The 14,949-nt window shown below is 40.7% G+C and overlaps 1 protein-coding gene across 13 annotated transcripts in view; it reads right to left on the bottom strand.

The window, feature by feature from the left end:
• baiap2b (BAR/IMD domain containing adaptor protein 2b) overlaps positions 1–14,949 on the bottom strand; it is a 75,586-nt gene that overhangs the window by 22,862 nt on the left and 37,775 nt on the right. For 10 of the 13 annotated variants that reach the window (XM_084937018.1, XM_084937017.1, XM_084937016.1 and 7 more), the window contains 4 exons: positions 9,967–9,978; positions 9,309–9,370; positions 8,338–8,409; positions 6,994–7,131 (listed from right to left, as the gene is read on the bottom strand). In XM_084937018.1, coding sequence (XP_084793144.1) covers positions 6,994–7,131; positions 8,338–8,409; positions 9,309–9,370; positions 9,967–9,978 — 284 coding nt within the window. The remainder of the gene's footprint in view (positions 1–6,993; positions 7,132–8,337; positions 8,410–9,308; positions 9,371–9,966; positions 9,979–14,949) is intronic. The other 3 variants (XM_084937028.1, XM_084937019.1, XM_084937022.1) reach the window with 1 other exon arrangement.

Raw genomic sequence — 14,949 nt, 5'->3', positions numbered from 1 at the left:
AAATATTAGTAAAAGAGCATCCGTTACTTTGGAGACAAAGTTAGAGCGGGATGGTTGAGATGGTCTGGGCATTTGCATAGGAGGGAGGGTGGATATACTGGACAAAAGGTGTTAAAGATGGAAAAGAGGAAGACCTCCGAGAAGACTCATGGATGTAATGAAGGGAGACATGTCGAGGGTTTGTGTGACAGGATGAAATGAAGAGAGATGATCCACTGTGGCTTAAAAGTTGACAAAAATAAAGCAACTCTTTTGTTAAAAACTGTCTACAAGTATCTATAGTTTAACCAAAGACATAAAGCATGACTGCTCATGCTAAAATCACCTTTTTTTCAAAAGCGAAACATATACCCATTAATTATGAGCCTTTTTCACCACCCAGTTTCTGTGATGGGGTGAATAATGTGCTCTGTGCACTCCTCATAGGCAGGTGGTAAAAGTCAGTGCTACACAATAAAGACATTCATGTGGCTGAATCTGGTTATTTAGCAGAAAAGAACAATCTCTTAGAACTAAACAAAGTTGTTTATGTAGGCGAACAAAGGCTGAACATGCACCAATCACCCACACTGGAATATTAAATGGTGACAAAAAAGTGGCAGCAGCAGAGGAAGATGAAGGCCATTCATGAGTCATTTAAACAGCGGAGGTGGAGCCGCTTGCAGGTATCGCATTCCGACCGTCGCGAGGTTAGAGCGGCCAGAAGGGTGCAGTCAATCAACGGGAAGTGACTGATGGAGCGGTTTCCCCCTCTGTCAGCTCTCTGCCTGATTTTACTCTTTAAGAGTTACAGGAAATAAATCTGCGGTTTACCGAGGAGGTCACTTGTTTATTTACTGAATTCCTCGTGATTACGTCATCTTCCTAGAATGCCCTGTGAACTCAAAAGGAAACCGAAAACCGTAAAAGGAGACATTTAAATAGCAGAAGCTGCCAAACCGGTCTCCTCTATCTCAAGCCTAAAGCCTTCCTCCTCTAAGATCCTTTACTCACAGCATGTAGACATATAGGGCTGCAAGCTTAGACTAAACTGTAGTCCCTGAATGTGTTTTGGGGCATAACTCATTTTCTTTATTCTATTTAGGATTTATTGCAGACGTACTGCGTTATAACGGGTCTGGTATTAAAACCTAGTTTAAAAAGCAATACTGTACTTACACATGGTTGATCTATCTAAAGAGACTGTGTAAGGAAGGGGGGAAATATTTGGCAACAGCAGCTTTTTGGTTTAATTACGTCATCATCATCATAATAATATTGCATAATGTAATAATAATGACATTTAAGTAGGCCGAAACAATGACAAGTAGAAAAATCAAGTGTAGCTACAGTGGAAGAATCAAAAAAAACCTTTAACCTCCTCGAAAAGACCAAAAACTTGAATAAACGAGGAGTATGTCAATGTAATCTCTCAGATCATGAATTCTGTTGTATCTTAAATAATCCTTATGCTGCCATTGCATATGCATGAGAAAGGAACGTATATGGAATATAGGATGTAAATGTTTATAAAAGCATCCCTGGATAATTGATATACTGTACATCCAAGTGTATTTCTTCACCACAGCGCCTTCTCCATTATTCATGCAGCTTCAGTACATTAAGCCTGATCACCCTCAGATATGGAGCCCTAATTAGATTCCTACTTGCTTTTCATGTTACTGCCAATCAGCCACTCTTCACCCAAAAGCTCCCCCTTTACACAAATATAAATCTGGCCAAACACTGCTTCTGGTTTCTGCTGACAGTGAGCCCGATCAGCATTTAAGGCCTGTGCACGGAGGGAGATGGTGTCCAAGTAATCACAGAGTTTTCACATTAAAGATGGTCTAAATCACTGGTGCAAAAACTCTGCTGAGTATGAAACATGTCTGTCTGTGGTGGAAACGGCCATTCAAAAAGCTTATCGGTACCGTTTGCAGTGTTTTCTTCAAAATGACACCGAGCTGCGCAGAGGGATGTTAAGCAGTGTACGGCTGTAGGTAAATTCATTCATTACATGGAGAGGTTAAAGAATACCTCCACATCCAGCTCTTACAGCTAAAGCTTTCTGTGTCTCACTGAGAGGAAAGTAAACGCAAACTGCCAAAAGGGCGAAAGTAATAACAGACTATTGTGTTAACTCCCTCCAGAGGAGCCTGCCAGCTATAAAAATAAGATGAAATTGATTTTGATGTCTCAGCGCTGATCCTAGTCATAAGAAACCCAAATAGTAAGGTCCCATCTTCATGAGTAGAAGGCCTACAGCATATGTTTCAAATAAAACCTGGTTATCAGATACATGTGGCAGAGTTCTAACAACAACAACAACAACAACATAATAATAATAATAACAATAATAAAATCCCCAAAAGGGGGAACATAACATATAGACGGTACATAAAAGATGGACCTAGCCACAAGCAATGTTTTTTATTTTTTTTAAGTCAGAAATCATCCAAATTTAACTCCCTCGAAGTCAGCAGGTGTAAATTTATAGCTGAAAACAGAAAGGGTGACATCGTGGTTGCTATGCCCATCGTTTATATACAGTTTATGCTGTAATTCTGGATATTAGCAGGATAGTTTTGAACTCGGATATCAGAAAGTAGCTTATGATATCTAACAAGCAGGGTTTAGAGTTATTAAACTATAATTACATTTACAGTATATAACCTATTTGTATTTCATTCTATATTTGGTGTCTGTTTTACAGCTGATCAGAAATCAGTATTGTAATGTGAGCAAAGGGTGCGATTCTATTCTTTGCATCTGAAACGATCGCAACAAAAAAGCGTCGGCACATAAATGTAGAAACAACCGCATCTCTTTCCATTCGTAACATTTCCATTAAAGCGACTTATCAACTGAAAGCGAGCCTGGTTATGTAACGCAGAAATGTGTCTGATGGAGCCAGCTAAGTGTGTTTACACGTGAAGAACAAGAGCACACAAGCGGCAGAGGGAGATCATTAATCACAGCCAAGCTGGCTACGAGCTGACTTCCTCTTATCTTCAACAAGACGCCCATAAAAAAAAAAATAAACACACACAGAAACAAAGAAAAAGGTTTTAACTATGCACAGTTCTCACTTACCTCTCATCAGCCTCGCATTCCTCTCATGATGAGATTGTAGTTTTGATTGGTGTTACTGCTGATTAATGTGAATATCTGTGACATCGTTGCTCAATATGCAGAAATATTCATTAAACAAGTGTCTGCAGATATGTTCTGTCCCTTTATGAAACACACGAAGGATCTGTGTCCTAAACGTGGTCATCTCACAGTTTCTGTAAGCTGCACGTAAAATGGACGAGCTGAAGTCTATGCAATCAATCAGTGTGGGAAGATTCAGAGTTGGCCCCGAACAGAAGAGATCTCAGAAAGACGAGACTTTCTTCAGAAAAGTGTGGAAAAGCATGCTGGTGTATTTTTCTCAGTAGGACATCAATGATTTAGGAGACCGCAGTGAGTCGAACAAGCGTATAAAGGGAAATGGCTGATGAGAGACCACCGACGAGACTTCATTCAAGTGCCAGTGCGACTCGATTAAGGCTAATTATAATGCAAATTCATCAAATACTTTTTATTACTTACTAGTACTGTCTGTAAAAGTAGTAAAAGGTCATGTCAGTCTTGTTTCGTAAAAACTAGCATAAAAAGCACAGAGTATATTTATTTACAATAATCTAAAATAAAAACAACTGACTAACGCTCATATTTGACAGGATGATGATACAACTATTGCTAAATTACTGAAGATTATTCAGTTATGTTGTTTTATATTCAGTGTTTTCCTGAGTTTAGAGTTCATGAATATCAAAGGAGAAGAAAATGTTTATTTTAATTCTATTCAGCTTTTTTAAAAAACATTTTATTTCTCTTCTTATCATCCTGGGATTCTGCAAATGTACTGACCTTGTAACTCTTGCAGCATTAATCATAATGTGAAGTACTGATGTTGATATTCTTTCCACTGAAACATGATAATGTTAAACTGGAGGATGAATAAAACTGTTCTAATGAGCATAACCTAAAGCCACAACTTACCTTTCCCTCTAATCCGAGTCCAAATAACAAACACATCAGACTGTGTGCTGTGCTTAAAGAGAAGTTTTGCTGCCCCTGAGAACTTCCCGCTTTAATATTAACATCAGTCTTGAGCTGGAGGAACGAGCGGCAGTTACTTTAATCTGTGTTTTCTCTTCCTCGCTGCTCTAGAAGGCACCAGTGAGCTGTGCCATCATTTAATTAAAAGTTAGACAGTGGAGGATGCTGTAGTGATGGCCTCATTTCATGGAAGGAAGTAAGCAAACTTTCAAGCTTGCTGCTGCCAGAAAACACCCAGATCCTTGCTGTATGCCATGCTACATCTTGAAAAAGGCAGATCTGTGTTTCACCTTTGCCTGGTGTCTCTTGTTCCTGCCAAGACCTGATTCCCACGAGAGCCCTTATGATGCACAACAAGAATCTGGCTTTTTAAACATGCTGTTGCCCTCTGACTGTGCTAAGGCTAGTCAGGAGGTCTACAGTACATGCTAGCATACTCAATTTGACTGTCACCCTGTTGAAAAGGCTGGTGTCTGTAATTCAGATTAGCATGGCTTTATGTGAAACAACATGCACGGCAGGAAAGGAGAGTCATCTCAGCTGAGACCGGAGCGTTCACACCCAATAATACATTAAGGCCCAGAGGGAATGACAGACCCTGTGCTGGTGTTCCTCATGCTGCAGCTGAAACCCCCCCACCCAGCCCCCCGTATCGATTTTTGGAACGACCGACTTGGCCGCCCCCTTCATGCTCCAGCAGCCATCCACTGCGGCAACACTAACAATTACACAATAATTACCTTCCCTGCTGCTCCCACAGAGCAGCACAGGGTGACTTCTTCAGCCTTTATATGTGCTGCACAATTAGCTTTTTAACCTCTGATCCCTGTTTTCTTTGCAGTATAACGATAAGTTAAAACCACATTGTGCATGACTTCATGATATAGGATGACCTCTCTTTCCGTAAATTTTTGTAAGTTGGACCAGAACTGATCTCTAAATAGTATCAAGTCAGCTAACAATGACCGTAATACATTTCAGGGGAAGGGAACTTTTAAAGTAGCGCTGGGGACAATACATACTTTGGACCAGTGCTCTGTTCAAACAGCAATAGCTGATGTGACAGAGAAATTACTTCTAAAGAGACGTGTGAACCCCTGTTTTTACCCAGTGCAGCTGCAGGTAAGTACTTGTTTTGTGCTTGACAGGCTGTCAGCAGATGAAGCCCCATATTCCCCTTTCCACTGTGAGTTTAATTTGATATCGTAAGTGCTGACAACACATATAAGCTTCAGAGGTCCATCAATCATACATTCAGCATATTGCTAACACCCAAATATACAAACATAAACAAGTGTGTGTGACATTTGAGTAAGCAGACAGCCAGCTGTGGAGATAGCAAAATCTGCCTAAAACTGACTGAAAACTGACGCTGCAGCTGTAACAAAAGCGATTTCCGGACTGAAGCCAATTAAGGCTAACCTATATAAGGCTGCATACGTGTGCAAACGTCAACTAAGAAGCATAAGAACATAAAAGGATATCATCTTCCTTCCCTTTGCATCCTCACTCTCTATCAGCCTGTCAGATCACAGCAGCTAACAGCAGCATCTCCTGTGCAGGTTGTATAAGAGGGCACGCCCACCATGTGTCACCGCAACACCTACAGATGAGAGCGCAGAGACTTGCACCGTCTAATCACGCCTCCGCTCAAGCAGTTACCGGGACACGAGAGAAATATGCCTCACTCAACCCATTCACCTGGCCTAGATACTGTCAACAAATATTATGCAACGCCGATAAGTGCAGCAACTAATGACACAGATAAATTATTAAAAGTTGTGGGAGTGCATTGAACAGTTACAAAATAGATGTAGTCAAGCTCCTTTTATCATAATGCTTGGTTTTTTCTTAAACTGGTGCAACACCGGCGATCATAGCCATGTTAGCTTTGGTTAACATGGCTATGATCATATTATATTGGTGCTATATAAATAAAACTGAATTTAATTTACAGAAATTTAAATCTAGCATGACATAAGCAATTTTTATGCATCAGCATCTATTTTGCTTCTGTTGCTTTGTCAGATCTTTTCTTTAGGTGCAATATCTCTACAGATTCTTTGATTTATTAGTATAATATATAAGAGTTTCATCACTTTTTTTCCCATAGACTTTTTATTTGGGTTCTTAAGGTATTTTATACACATTTTAGAGGCAACATTTAAACAGCATGTACAGGATAATGCTCGTTACCCAAATCATCAGTCTGGTAGGTCTAAAACCCACATGGCTTTATTTTGTCTACTCTATTGGGGAGTAGACAAAATATTACCATGTCTGTTGGCATCTATTGGTGAGATACTGTTTTATGATCTACACTAAAACTCCAGTCTCAATTAAAATTTGTGTGTTGTTGTCTGAGTGGTAACATTCGCTATCTCCATTCCCCCTCAGAGACCGGGTACACGAAGCACGAATGCACGGTCGGGGGCCACATCCCATTCAGCTCAGCACGTCCTATCCCATCAGCACCGGCAGCAGTCACGGATTACTAGGCGCACTGAGGCTCAAATCCCATCAGGAGGAGGGAAAGCATCTGTGAGCCAGGAGGAGCCGAGTGTGTGGTAGACTGAAAAGTCAGCACGAGTTCACTAAAAGTCTCTGTTGGCGTTTCGAATTTTGACACTGCTGAAATAAAGATGGAGTGAATTATGTGAAACAGACATGTTCACCAGAAGCTGACTGGCAGGCTGTCTGCGCCACATGCTGGCCTGAAGCCAGCCGGATCACATTTTTTTGGCACTGGCATTTGTAGCCATGCTGCCATGCATTTTCTAAAAGAGGTCCTGCAGATAGCCATACGGATACTGGTGATCCATAGACATCTGCTTTTTTCTTTATTGATCCACTGAAGAAGCTGCACACATTTACATTGACCGACACACACACTCACACACTGACCTGCATCTCCTTGTCCCCATATTTGGACGGGTGCTTGCTGCCCTGGCTCTTCCGGCGCAGTTTCTTTAGCTCTGCCTGGCACTTCTCCAAACTCTCCCCTTTGCTCTTGTGCTCCATCTGGTACTTCTTCAGTGCAGCCTGGGGGAGAGGGGGGGGCAGCAGAAAGTCAGCAGGGGCACAGCAGTGCTGCTCGCACATGTCAGCATCAGCAGATGATGTTTCACACTGACAGAGGCAGACATTTATTTGACAAGTGGTCAGCTTCTGCATCACTGAGACAGGAGAACTGAAGGAGGTTTCTTATTTCTCCTCCTCACTCCCAATATTTTGTTTCCTGATTGGATGTTTTTCTTTTCTTGTGTATCACATGTATGTATCACAACAGCAACTGTAGCGTGTTCATGTCAATAGTATGCATTATATAATATGTTCCTAACAACTTAAAGGAACATGCAAATCAAATTAAGGCATTCATTTGAAAACATATTTGAGTGACATTCATCCAAAAGCCCTCCAAGAGTGCTTATAAATTCTTTGTTTAGCATTACATAATGCTCTGGGGGCTGATTCCAAACACAGATCACCCCAAATAAATTCCTCCACTTAATTTTGTTCTTTTTGTGTAAAACTCCTCAGTTTCCCAGAATTTCTCACTATTCACGGGACAGAATAGGATGTGATTTATGTAACTTGCTGCAGTGGTTTGGATGAAAGCCGGCAGAAAATTAAGGAGTGCATTTTAACTCTGAGCCAGTGATTTTATGAGAATGTGGTTCATACTGTATTCCACATAAATTCACTCCCATGAGAGGTCCAACAGGATGTTTTATTCAAGCTCGTGGTGGGGCAGGTGTCCTGTTACATAATGAATCTGAATATTATGCCATCAGAATCTCCTCAAGCAGTAATTCTTATCACAAGTGGTTTTCATAAAATTCATGCAATTAAGCCGGGATCTTTTTTTCCTTAAAATGAAACATGAAGAAGTACCCAACGAATGTCCATCAGGAAAGCACAAGGTAGAAGTAACTAAACGGTATCATTGTCTATGAACGTCTACAACATTTTAGAGATGAATGAAATTGACTGAATCAAGTAAAGGCTAGCCAGTGTCCATCAGTTAGAGTCTTCTTTTAGTGCTGCTTTGGTCTCCACCAGTTTCTCCAGGTGGTTTCTAAACCAGTCTGCAGCTTTGAAAAATACTTGTTGTGTGCTGTTGGAATCAAAGTGATGAGTTTGAACTAAACAGCAACAGTGTAGCTAAACCAAAACAATAAGCTAGAAGAGGCTGAAAGGCCCATTAGAGCGGCACAGTTTAGTGACTTGTGAAGAAGGGAATCTCACATTCAGGTATCGCGCGTCCAGCTCGACCTTCTTCTCCAGCTCTGTGAGCAGCTCGTTGTGGAACGACTTCAACTGCAAGACACAGAAAAGCCTCAAACACAATGCAAGAAACAACAAAATGCACTGAAACCTCAAGCAGTCACATGATCAACCACAGCAGATTATTTTTAAAACAGGAATGTCACTCATGAGTTAGTGTTGGTGCAGAGGAATGCCTTGAAGTGGGAGACTTTTCCAGTTACAATGCAAATAAAGGAGGGTGTCTGGCAGTGTGCACCAAGTTTGCTGCCTGTGTGCACGTATAAGCTGAGAGAACACAGGACAGTATAGACTGGATTCTGCACATAGTATACTGTGACCTTCCTTCTCTCCTTTGGATATGTTCATATAACCCAAGTTCTATTTAACTTGCTGAGAGTCAGCACCGAATGAAATATTTGCATAAAAATTTAATATTTGCTCAGTTTCTAATCTGCATCTTGTACCACTGCACAAAAGAATATCATCATTACCTTGAATCTTTGACACCTATTATCCAAAAGATCAAGGATTCCAGTTTCAAAATACCCTTTAACACAATTTGCACAAACATTAAAGACAGGATGCTCCTCGCTGTTTCTTTTTGTTGACTGAGCATTTCCTTCTAATGTTGCCACAATTGGCCAATTTACTCTTTGCTGGATTCAAATAAAGACCTTTTGGAGCAGTGAAATGAGAATGTTTTCAGTCTGTAATGACTGTAATTTACATATCAGAGTATCAGTAAACAAACCATAGCAAATAAAGAGAGTTGCTGCCATTAGAAACTGGAATTACAGTAGAAGCTACTCGTGTACAGTAGGGAGTGTGTCTTGCTGGGTATTAAATGTTAAAATATATCGTGTGACTCCAAAGCAACAAGCCCACAATCCGTCTGGCTCGAGGCTTAAGAACTGCTGATTTTAGCAACACCACCACCACCACATGCTCACCATCTCCTCAAGCTGGATCTGGATCTGTCTGTGCACTTCAGCCATCTGAAAGAGCACATCCCCTGGAGAGAGAAGACAAAGAAAGACAATAAACAAAAAGAGAGAAGGGAGGGGAGGGAGAGAGGGAAAAGAGATAGCGATATTAAATCATTCAAACTCTGTGTGAGAGCAACACACATCGTGCAAAAAGAGAGACCATGCAGCTGCGCAAAACAGATGAGAGACAGGTGTACGGTGTCGAGGGAAGAGGACAAAATGAGACAGCTCGTGATATCGACGAAGCAGACGAAACTCAAAACAGTGACAAAAATTAAAAGTGCACTCGAGAAATATGCGCTAATGAATGAAAAATGAAAAATAAGAGTGTTAACCAAGAAACCTACTGAAAGTATGTGGATTTCCCTTTTACCAAGAGCTTACAACACTACTGCTAAGAAACACACAGGAACAGCATGGTAAAAGAAAAAATCTTTAGTATTTCATCCTTGCAATAAGACATATGTATTACTACAACATAACAGGGGGAAACACCAAAAAGCAGACCCCAGAAAGAAATCAAAGCTAAAAATAGAGAACGAAACAAAACACAAAAAACTAAGTAGAAAGTAAAGGATGATTCATGCAGCCAGGGAGGTGCGCATTGTTTTAAGATACCTACATGCTGCCTCTTCTGAATACGCAATGCATTGTAAAAAAAACAAAAAACAAAAAAAGGAACAAAAAGATCTAGTTTGAGCAAAGAACAGAGGGATAGAGACCTGAAGAGACAGTGACAGATCAAACTACCCCAGGAAAAATGAGACACACAACAAGATTTCACACAGAAAAACACTCAGACAGGCAGTTAGTCTGACCCTGCCCTTACTTACAAACCTACGTGCTCTCCGCATCACCAGAGCTCAGACGGACACTGGATTTTTCATGCAGATGTTAAGACTGACTAAAAACTGGGGTATTAATTTGGTCGTGAAATGTATTATTTAAATGTTCGTGTCGGCTTCTTGTTTGTCAAAGAAATACTGTCTAGCGTATGGAAATCAACACACGTAAATAGGGAAAAACTGATATACTGGCAATTTTGATATTCATCAATAATTTTGGATTGGCTACATTTTAAAAAATTGTGAAATTACAAGTTTCTTTTTAAACATATTTTTATCTGAATCCAAGCACCTTTTAAAACATCAGCCCAGATCAGTGCATCCCTATTTGTATGCTTTGTAAATTCTCAAATTTCAGTATCTGCCTCAAAAACCCAGCATCAGTGAAGCTCTACAAACAAGGTAATATACTTTAATACTAAAAAGTAATGTACTAGTAACATTATATATGACCTATAAATGAAAGGAAACCTAATATTCTCACATGCCTTAAGAAAATAATAGTTAATCATCTATAAAAAAAAAAACACATCTCATAGAAACATCCTGTACATGTACTGCAGTTTCTTATTGCACATCTACCATAATATTTGGAAATACAGAAGTTTTTCCCTTTTCTTAGACAACATAAGGATATAATATTAATAATATAAGACACTAAGTAAACTGCTCTTGGTATTTTATGAAAAAGCCTAAATTAAAGTACATCTTACAGCTGCAGCGGCACCATAAAGCACCCGATTTATTCCAAATGAACCCACTAATATATATTAATGTCACTCATCTGCCTCCTGCATAATGCATGCTGACATTAGATAATGTACGCCGCTGCAGCGCTGGCATGAAGTGAGTCTGAGCGAAGGGTATATGCGAGTGTGTTGGTAGACCTGTGAACACCGGACAGTGGACAGTCAGAGGGGACACAGAGAGTGGGCTGCCTGGACAGGATTAATGGGCTTAATGGAAGTGCTGTGTTCATGCAGATGAGATAGAGGGGATTTAGGAAAGGTCGGAGCAGGAGGAGGTGGGGGCAGAGGTGGAAGGAAAAGAAGTTTATATTTACTTAAGGGGACTGGATTTAAGTCTGCATCCAAGCTTCTGCTAAATAACTTGAGTATTTCAGATAGATGTGTAGCAGCTGAGGTCAATATCAGCCTTTTTTCTTGCCGTCATTCTTCCCTACTTTCTCCTATGCTTCATTTGCAACAGCTTCTGCCTGTCACTGTCAGTATAATAAAGTAATCTTATTAGTCCTACAAAACACACAAAGTAAATGGTTTCTGTTTTTTTTGCTAATAGCTATCAGAGCTGTGCAGCACATCCCTCTTTTGTAAATTTGCTGTCACCAGTTTCTCAGTACAAGATTTTAACTTCTGCAAGATGTCATCCTGGCTGCCCTTTGACCTCACACAAAACTCCAATGTCACACACGAGGCAAACCTGACTCATGCATGCAGAACAGAAAGCCACACAGGGGAGTTTAGCCCACAGCCCTTCTCATCCAACGCATCAGCTTACTTTAAAGCCTCCTGCTTCCACCCATCTCCTTATGAAAATGCACCGAAAGGCTATAACGCTGTGGAAGTGTCTGACTGCCGGCGAATAGGGCGTTGGGGCCAGCGAGGCAGATAAATGCACTGATGTGTACTTTCAAAACTCTCCTTTGATTCTTGGAGGACACCCAACGCACATTCCCATCCCATCCATTAATAAACAGCTGCTGGCCATCGACAAGCGACGGTGACCGGGCTGAACTCAAGCACCTCTATCACACACAACTGCACCAATGTTGATTTCAGCCAGAGGGGGGTAGCAGAATACTGAAGAGAGGGCGCAATTAAAGGGGCATTCATTTCTAGAATATAACAAAATATCAGATTCTTGGGGAGGATTCAACTTCCTTGTTAATTTATTTCTGTTATTCTAATTTCTGGCCATTTTCCTTTATATTTCCCTCTGAGAAAATATTCAGAATTTCTCACCATATATTAGCAGAAAATGTCCAAATAGAGAGAAATGAGTGTGTTAAATCACACAGGTAGCCCTCAGACATTAGTTTCCATACTTCCTCCTTCACTGCCAACAAAACTGCCTCTCAGCTGGTAATAACATTTAAAAAACTGGCCTTGATCATATTTCTGGGTTTTTAAATATGTACCTGCAGGCTAATTTACATTGTTCTTCATTGTCCCTGAGGAGGAAGACTTCTCTCTCTGATTCTCATCCCCTTGCAGGTCAGAGTTCAGTCTTCACATCAACATACTGAGAGCATCTCACTTTAACTTTAGAGGCATTCACTTCACTTTAAACTTTAGAGCAGCAGATGGTGACTGAAAGGTCGCCCTGCCACCAGCTGCTGAAGTATATAAAAATAAATAAATCCTCGTTTGAGCTTTTATGCCTCCAAGGGCAGTTCTGACTGATAACAAGCTGGCATGAGAGCATAACTATCACCACAATGTCTGCAATTTAGTAAGAGACAAGCAGCTGAACAATGAAGCAACGCATATGTGCCAAAAACCACAATACCTCTAATGACCACTTGAGGCAGGCTCTAAAAATGAGTCAATCCCCACAGACTGTTACGTTTAAATATTCAACTTTACAGCAGAAATAAGCAAGTTTACAGCCTGCTACCAAAAACTGAACCACACAGCTTAACTACATTTGTGCTGTCAGTGCCTTTATTGGCACTTTTATCAAATTATCTGATAAATATGCTCTACTGAGAGGTAGACCTCCAGTTACGGTGGTGTTCTGGTGTTTTATTTGTCAAGCATCACAATAATAAACAGCAATACACTATACAGTGCAAAGCCAACAGCAGATCTCAGTATGGCTGCACCGATCTTCTATAAATAAGTAAAATTTGAAAGGCATCTCCTGATCCATTTGCCAAAGTTCAATACTATTACAGCCAATGGGAAGAAGGGTCAAAAAATTAAAACCAACTTGTAATAAAGAAGTAACTGCAGAAAAAACTGTTAAAGAGCCAACAGGTCTCACAGTGCTGCTCTGTGGCTTTGACCCACAGGCTTTTATCACCTGGAAAATCCCCAAATTCCTGGATGTTCTTGTTTAATTGCACCCATCTAATCCAAAATCTCTCCACCTTGCATTGTGAAATATCGGACTTCTACCCGGCAGAAGTAAGCTGCTTACTGTTAATCAGAGCCGATCACAACATCTGAGGCTTAAAGGGGAGTAAAGCACTCAGCACACGCAGGTCCAGATCAATTAAAGATTAAATACACAATCGCTGCTTTTGTCTGCAAAATGTTCTCACAAACCAAGACTCAAGCAGGCCACACTCTCACAGTTAGTCGCATTGTCTTCCACCTAGGATGACATTGTTCCTTCATGCTGTTCTTGGAAAAATTAACACAAAAGGACACATCTAGCTAACAAATGAAAACCTAATGCTCAAAAGCATTTAAGTGAGATTCAAAGGTTTACAGCACACATGAGAAAAACACAACAACTCAACAGCCTCTAAACCCATCATAGATGGGCTGAGAAATAATGACTCATAAATGCTGAGAAACCAAAAGTGGAGTAAAGTTGATTTTAAAAGAAAAAAAGCAGCAATCACAGTTCGCTCAACACTCCAATGACTCAACTGCCAAACCACACTCTGTCAGTGGATATGTGTACAGTAAGAACAGTTAAGACTGCAGGGTGGGAACAAGCCCATTATTCATTTGGGCAACCAAAGGGCAGCACTGACATCTGGGTTTATTACCCCAGCTACTTTTCCATGCAGCTCCTGGGCTTTAAAGAGTGAGAAGGAGGGAGTGAGCCACAGTTAATGGCCATATGAAGGAAAGTGTTTTATGTAGTGTGCATCTCTGCAGGGACTGTATTATAGAAGGCTGAAAGCAAACAAGCAGCTCTAATCCCCAGAAAGCTGCAGTGAAGGGAGTACAAGGTGCTGCGGGGAGATTTGTCCTCCACAATGCCGCATGATTGACACCGTTATTGTTGTGCTCTTCTGGGTCTTTAATTTTGCTAAACACCGGCTGCATCAGGGTGCATATAAACACCCCCGAGAACATGTGCAAATTTCCCCAGAAGTAGTAACAATGCTTGATTTAGCATTCAGATTTTAAGTATCCACTTGACAACAAAGTAATAACAAGTTTTTTTGTTGTACTCGCAGTTAATCAGCATAACATTTGGTGCGTCTGTAGTCCAGCTATAATCCTGCACTCCACCGGCAGTAAAAACCCAAGCTGACATGTTAAAAGCTGTCACTGCGTTTCATCTTATAAATTACAATAAGGGCACAAATCCCGCTGAAGTGAGTGTAAACATGTCATCTTAGATCTGGGCTGTTTGACGTCTTCGCTTCTGCAGTTTATCGGAAAGAAAAATGGATCTTTTAAAAGCGCGATCGAGCTACAGGAGATCGATAGGAATGACTGGCTATACATAATCATTACGTGGTGGCTGATGGGGTGCTAAATGAAGAGTGATCATCTGTGGCAGAAGATGCAAGCTGCTACAAAGACGCAGGCACAGAGTGGTGGATGGGATTTTGACAAATCAACAGAGACCCAGGCAGGTCAACACAATTCTTGTCATCTTAAATCATTACTTCTGACCTCTAATTGTTTCTCACAGTGAGAAATGTACAAATAAAGAAAAAGAAGATATATTTGCTGTGTGTGCTTGTGTAGAGTTAGCACACTGAGGCACAGGCGACAGTGGGAATCAGGGTATAATGTGGATTTCAAGCCTATAAACATCTCTTCTTCCAC

Source organism: Perissodus microlepis, chromosome 8 (assembly GCF_051167445.1).
Source record: "Perissodus microlepis isolate ML-2025 ecotype Zambia chromosome 8, ASM5116744v1, whole genome shotgun sequence".
Lineage (NCBI taxonomy): Eukaryota > Metazoa > Chordata > Actinopteri > Cichliformes > Cichlidae > Perissodus > Perissodus microlepis.
Note: the sequence above shows the minus strand (reverse complement) of the source record. Positions and strands in the feature narration are given on the sequence as shown.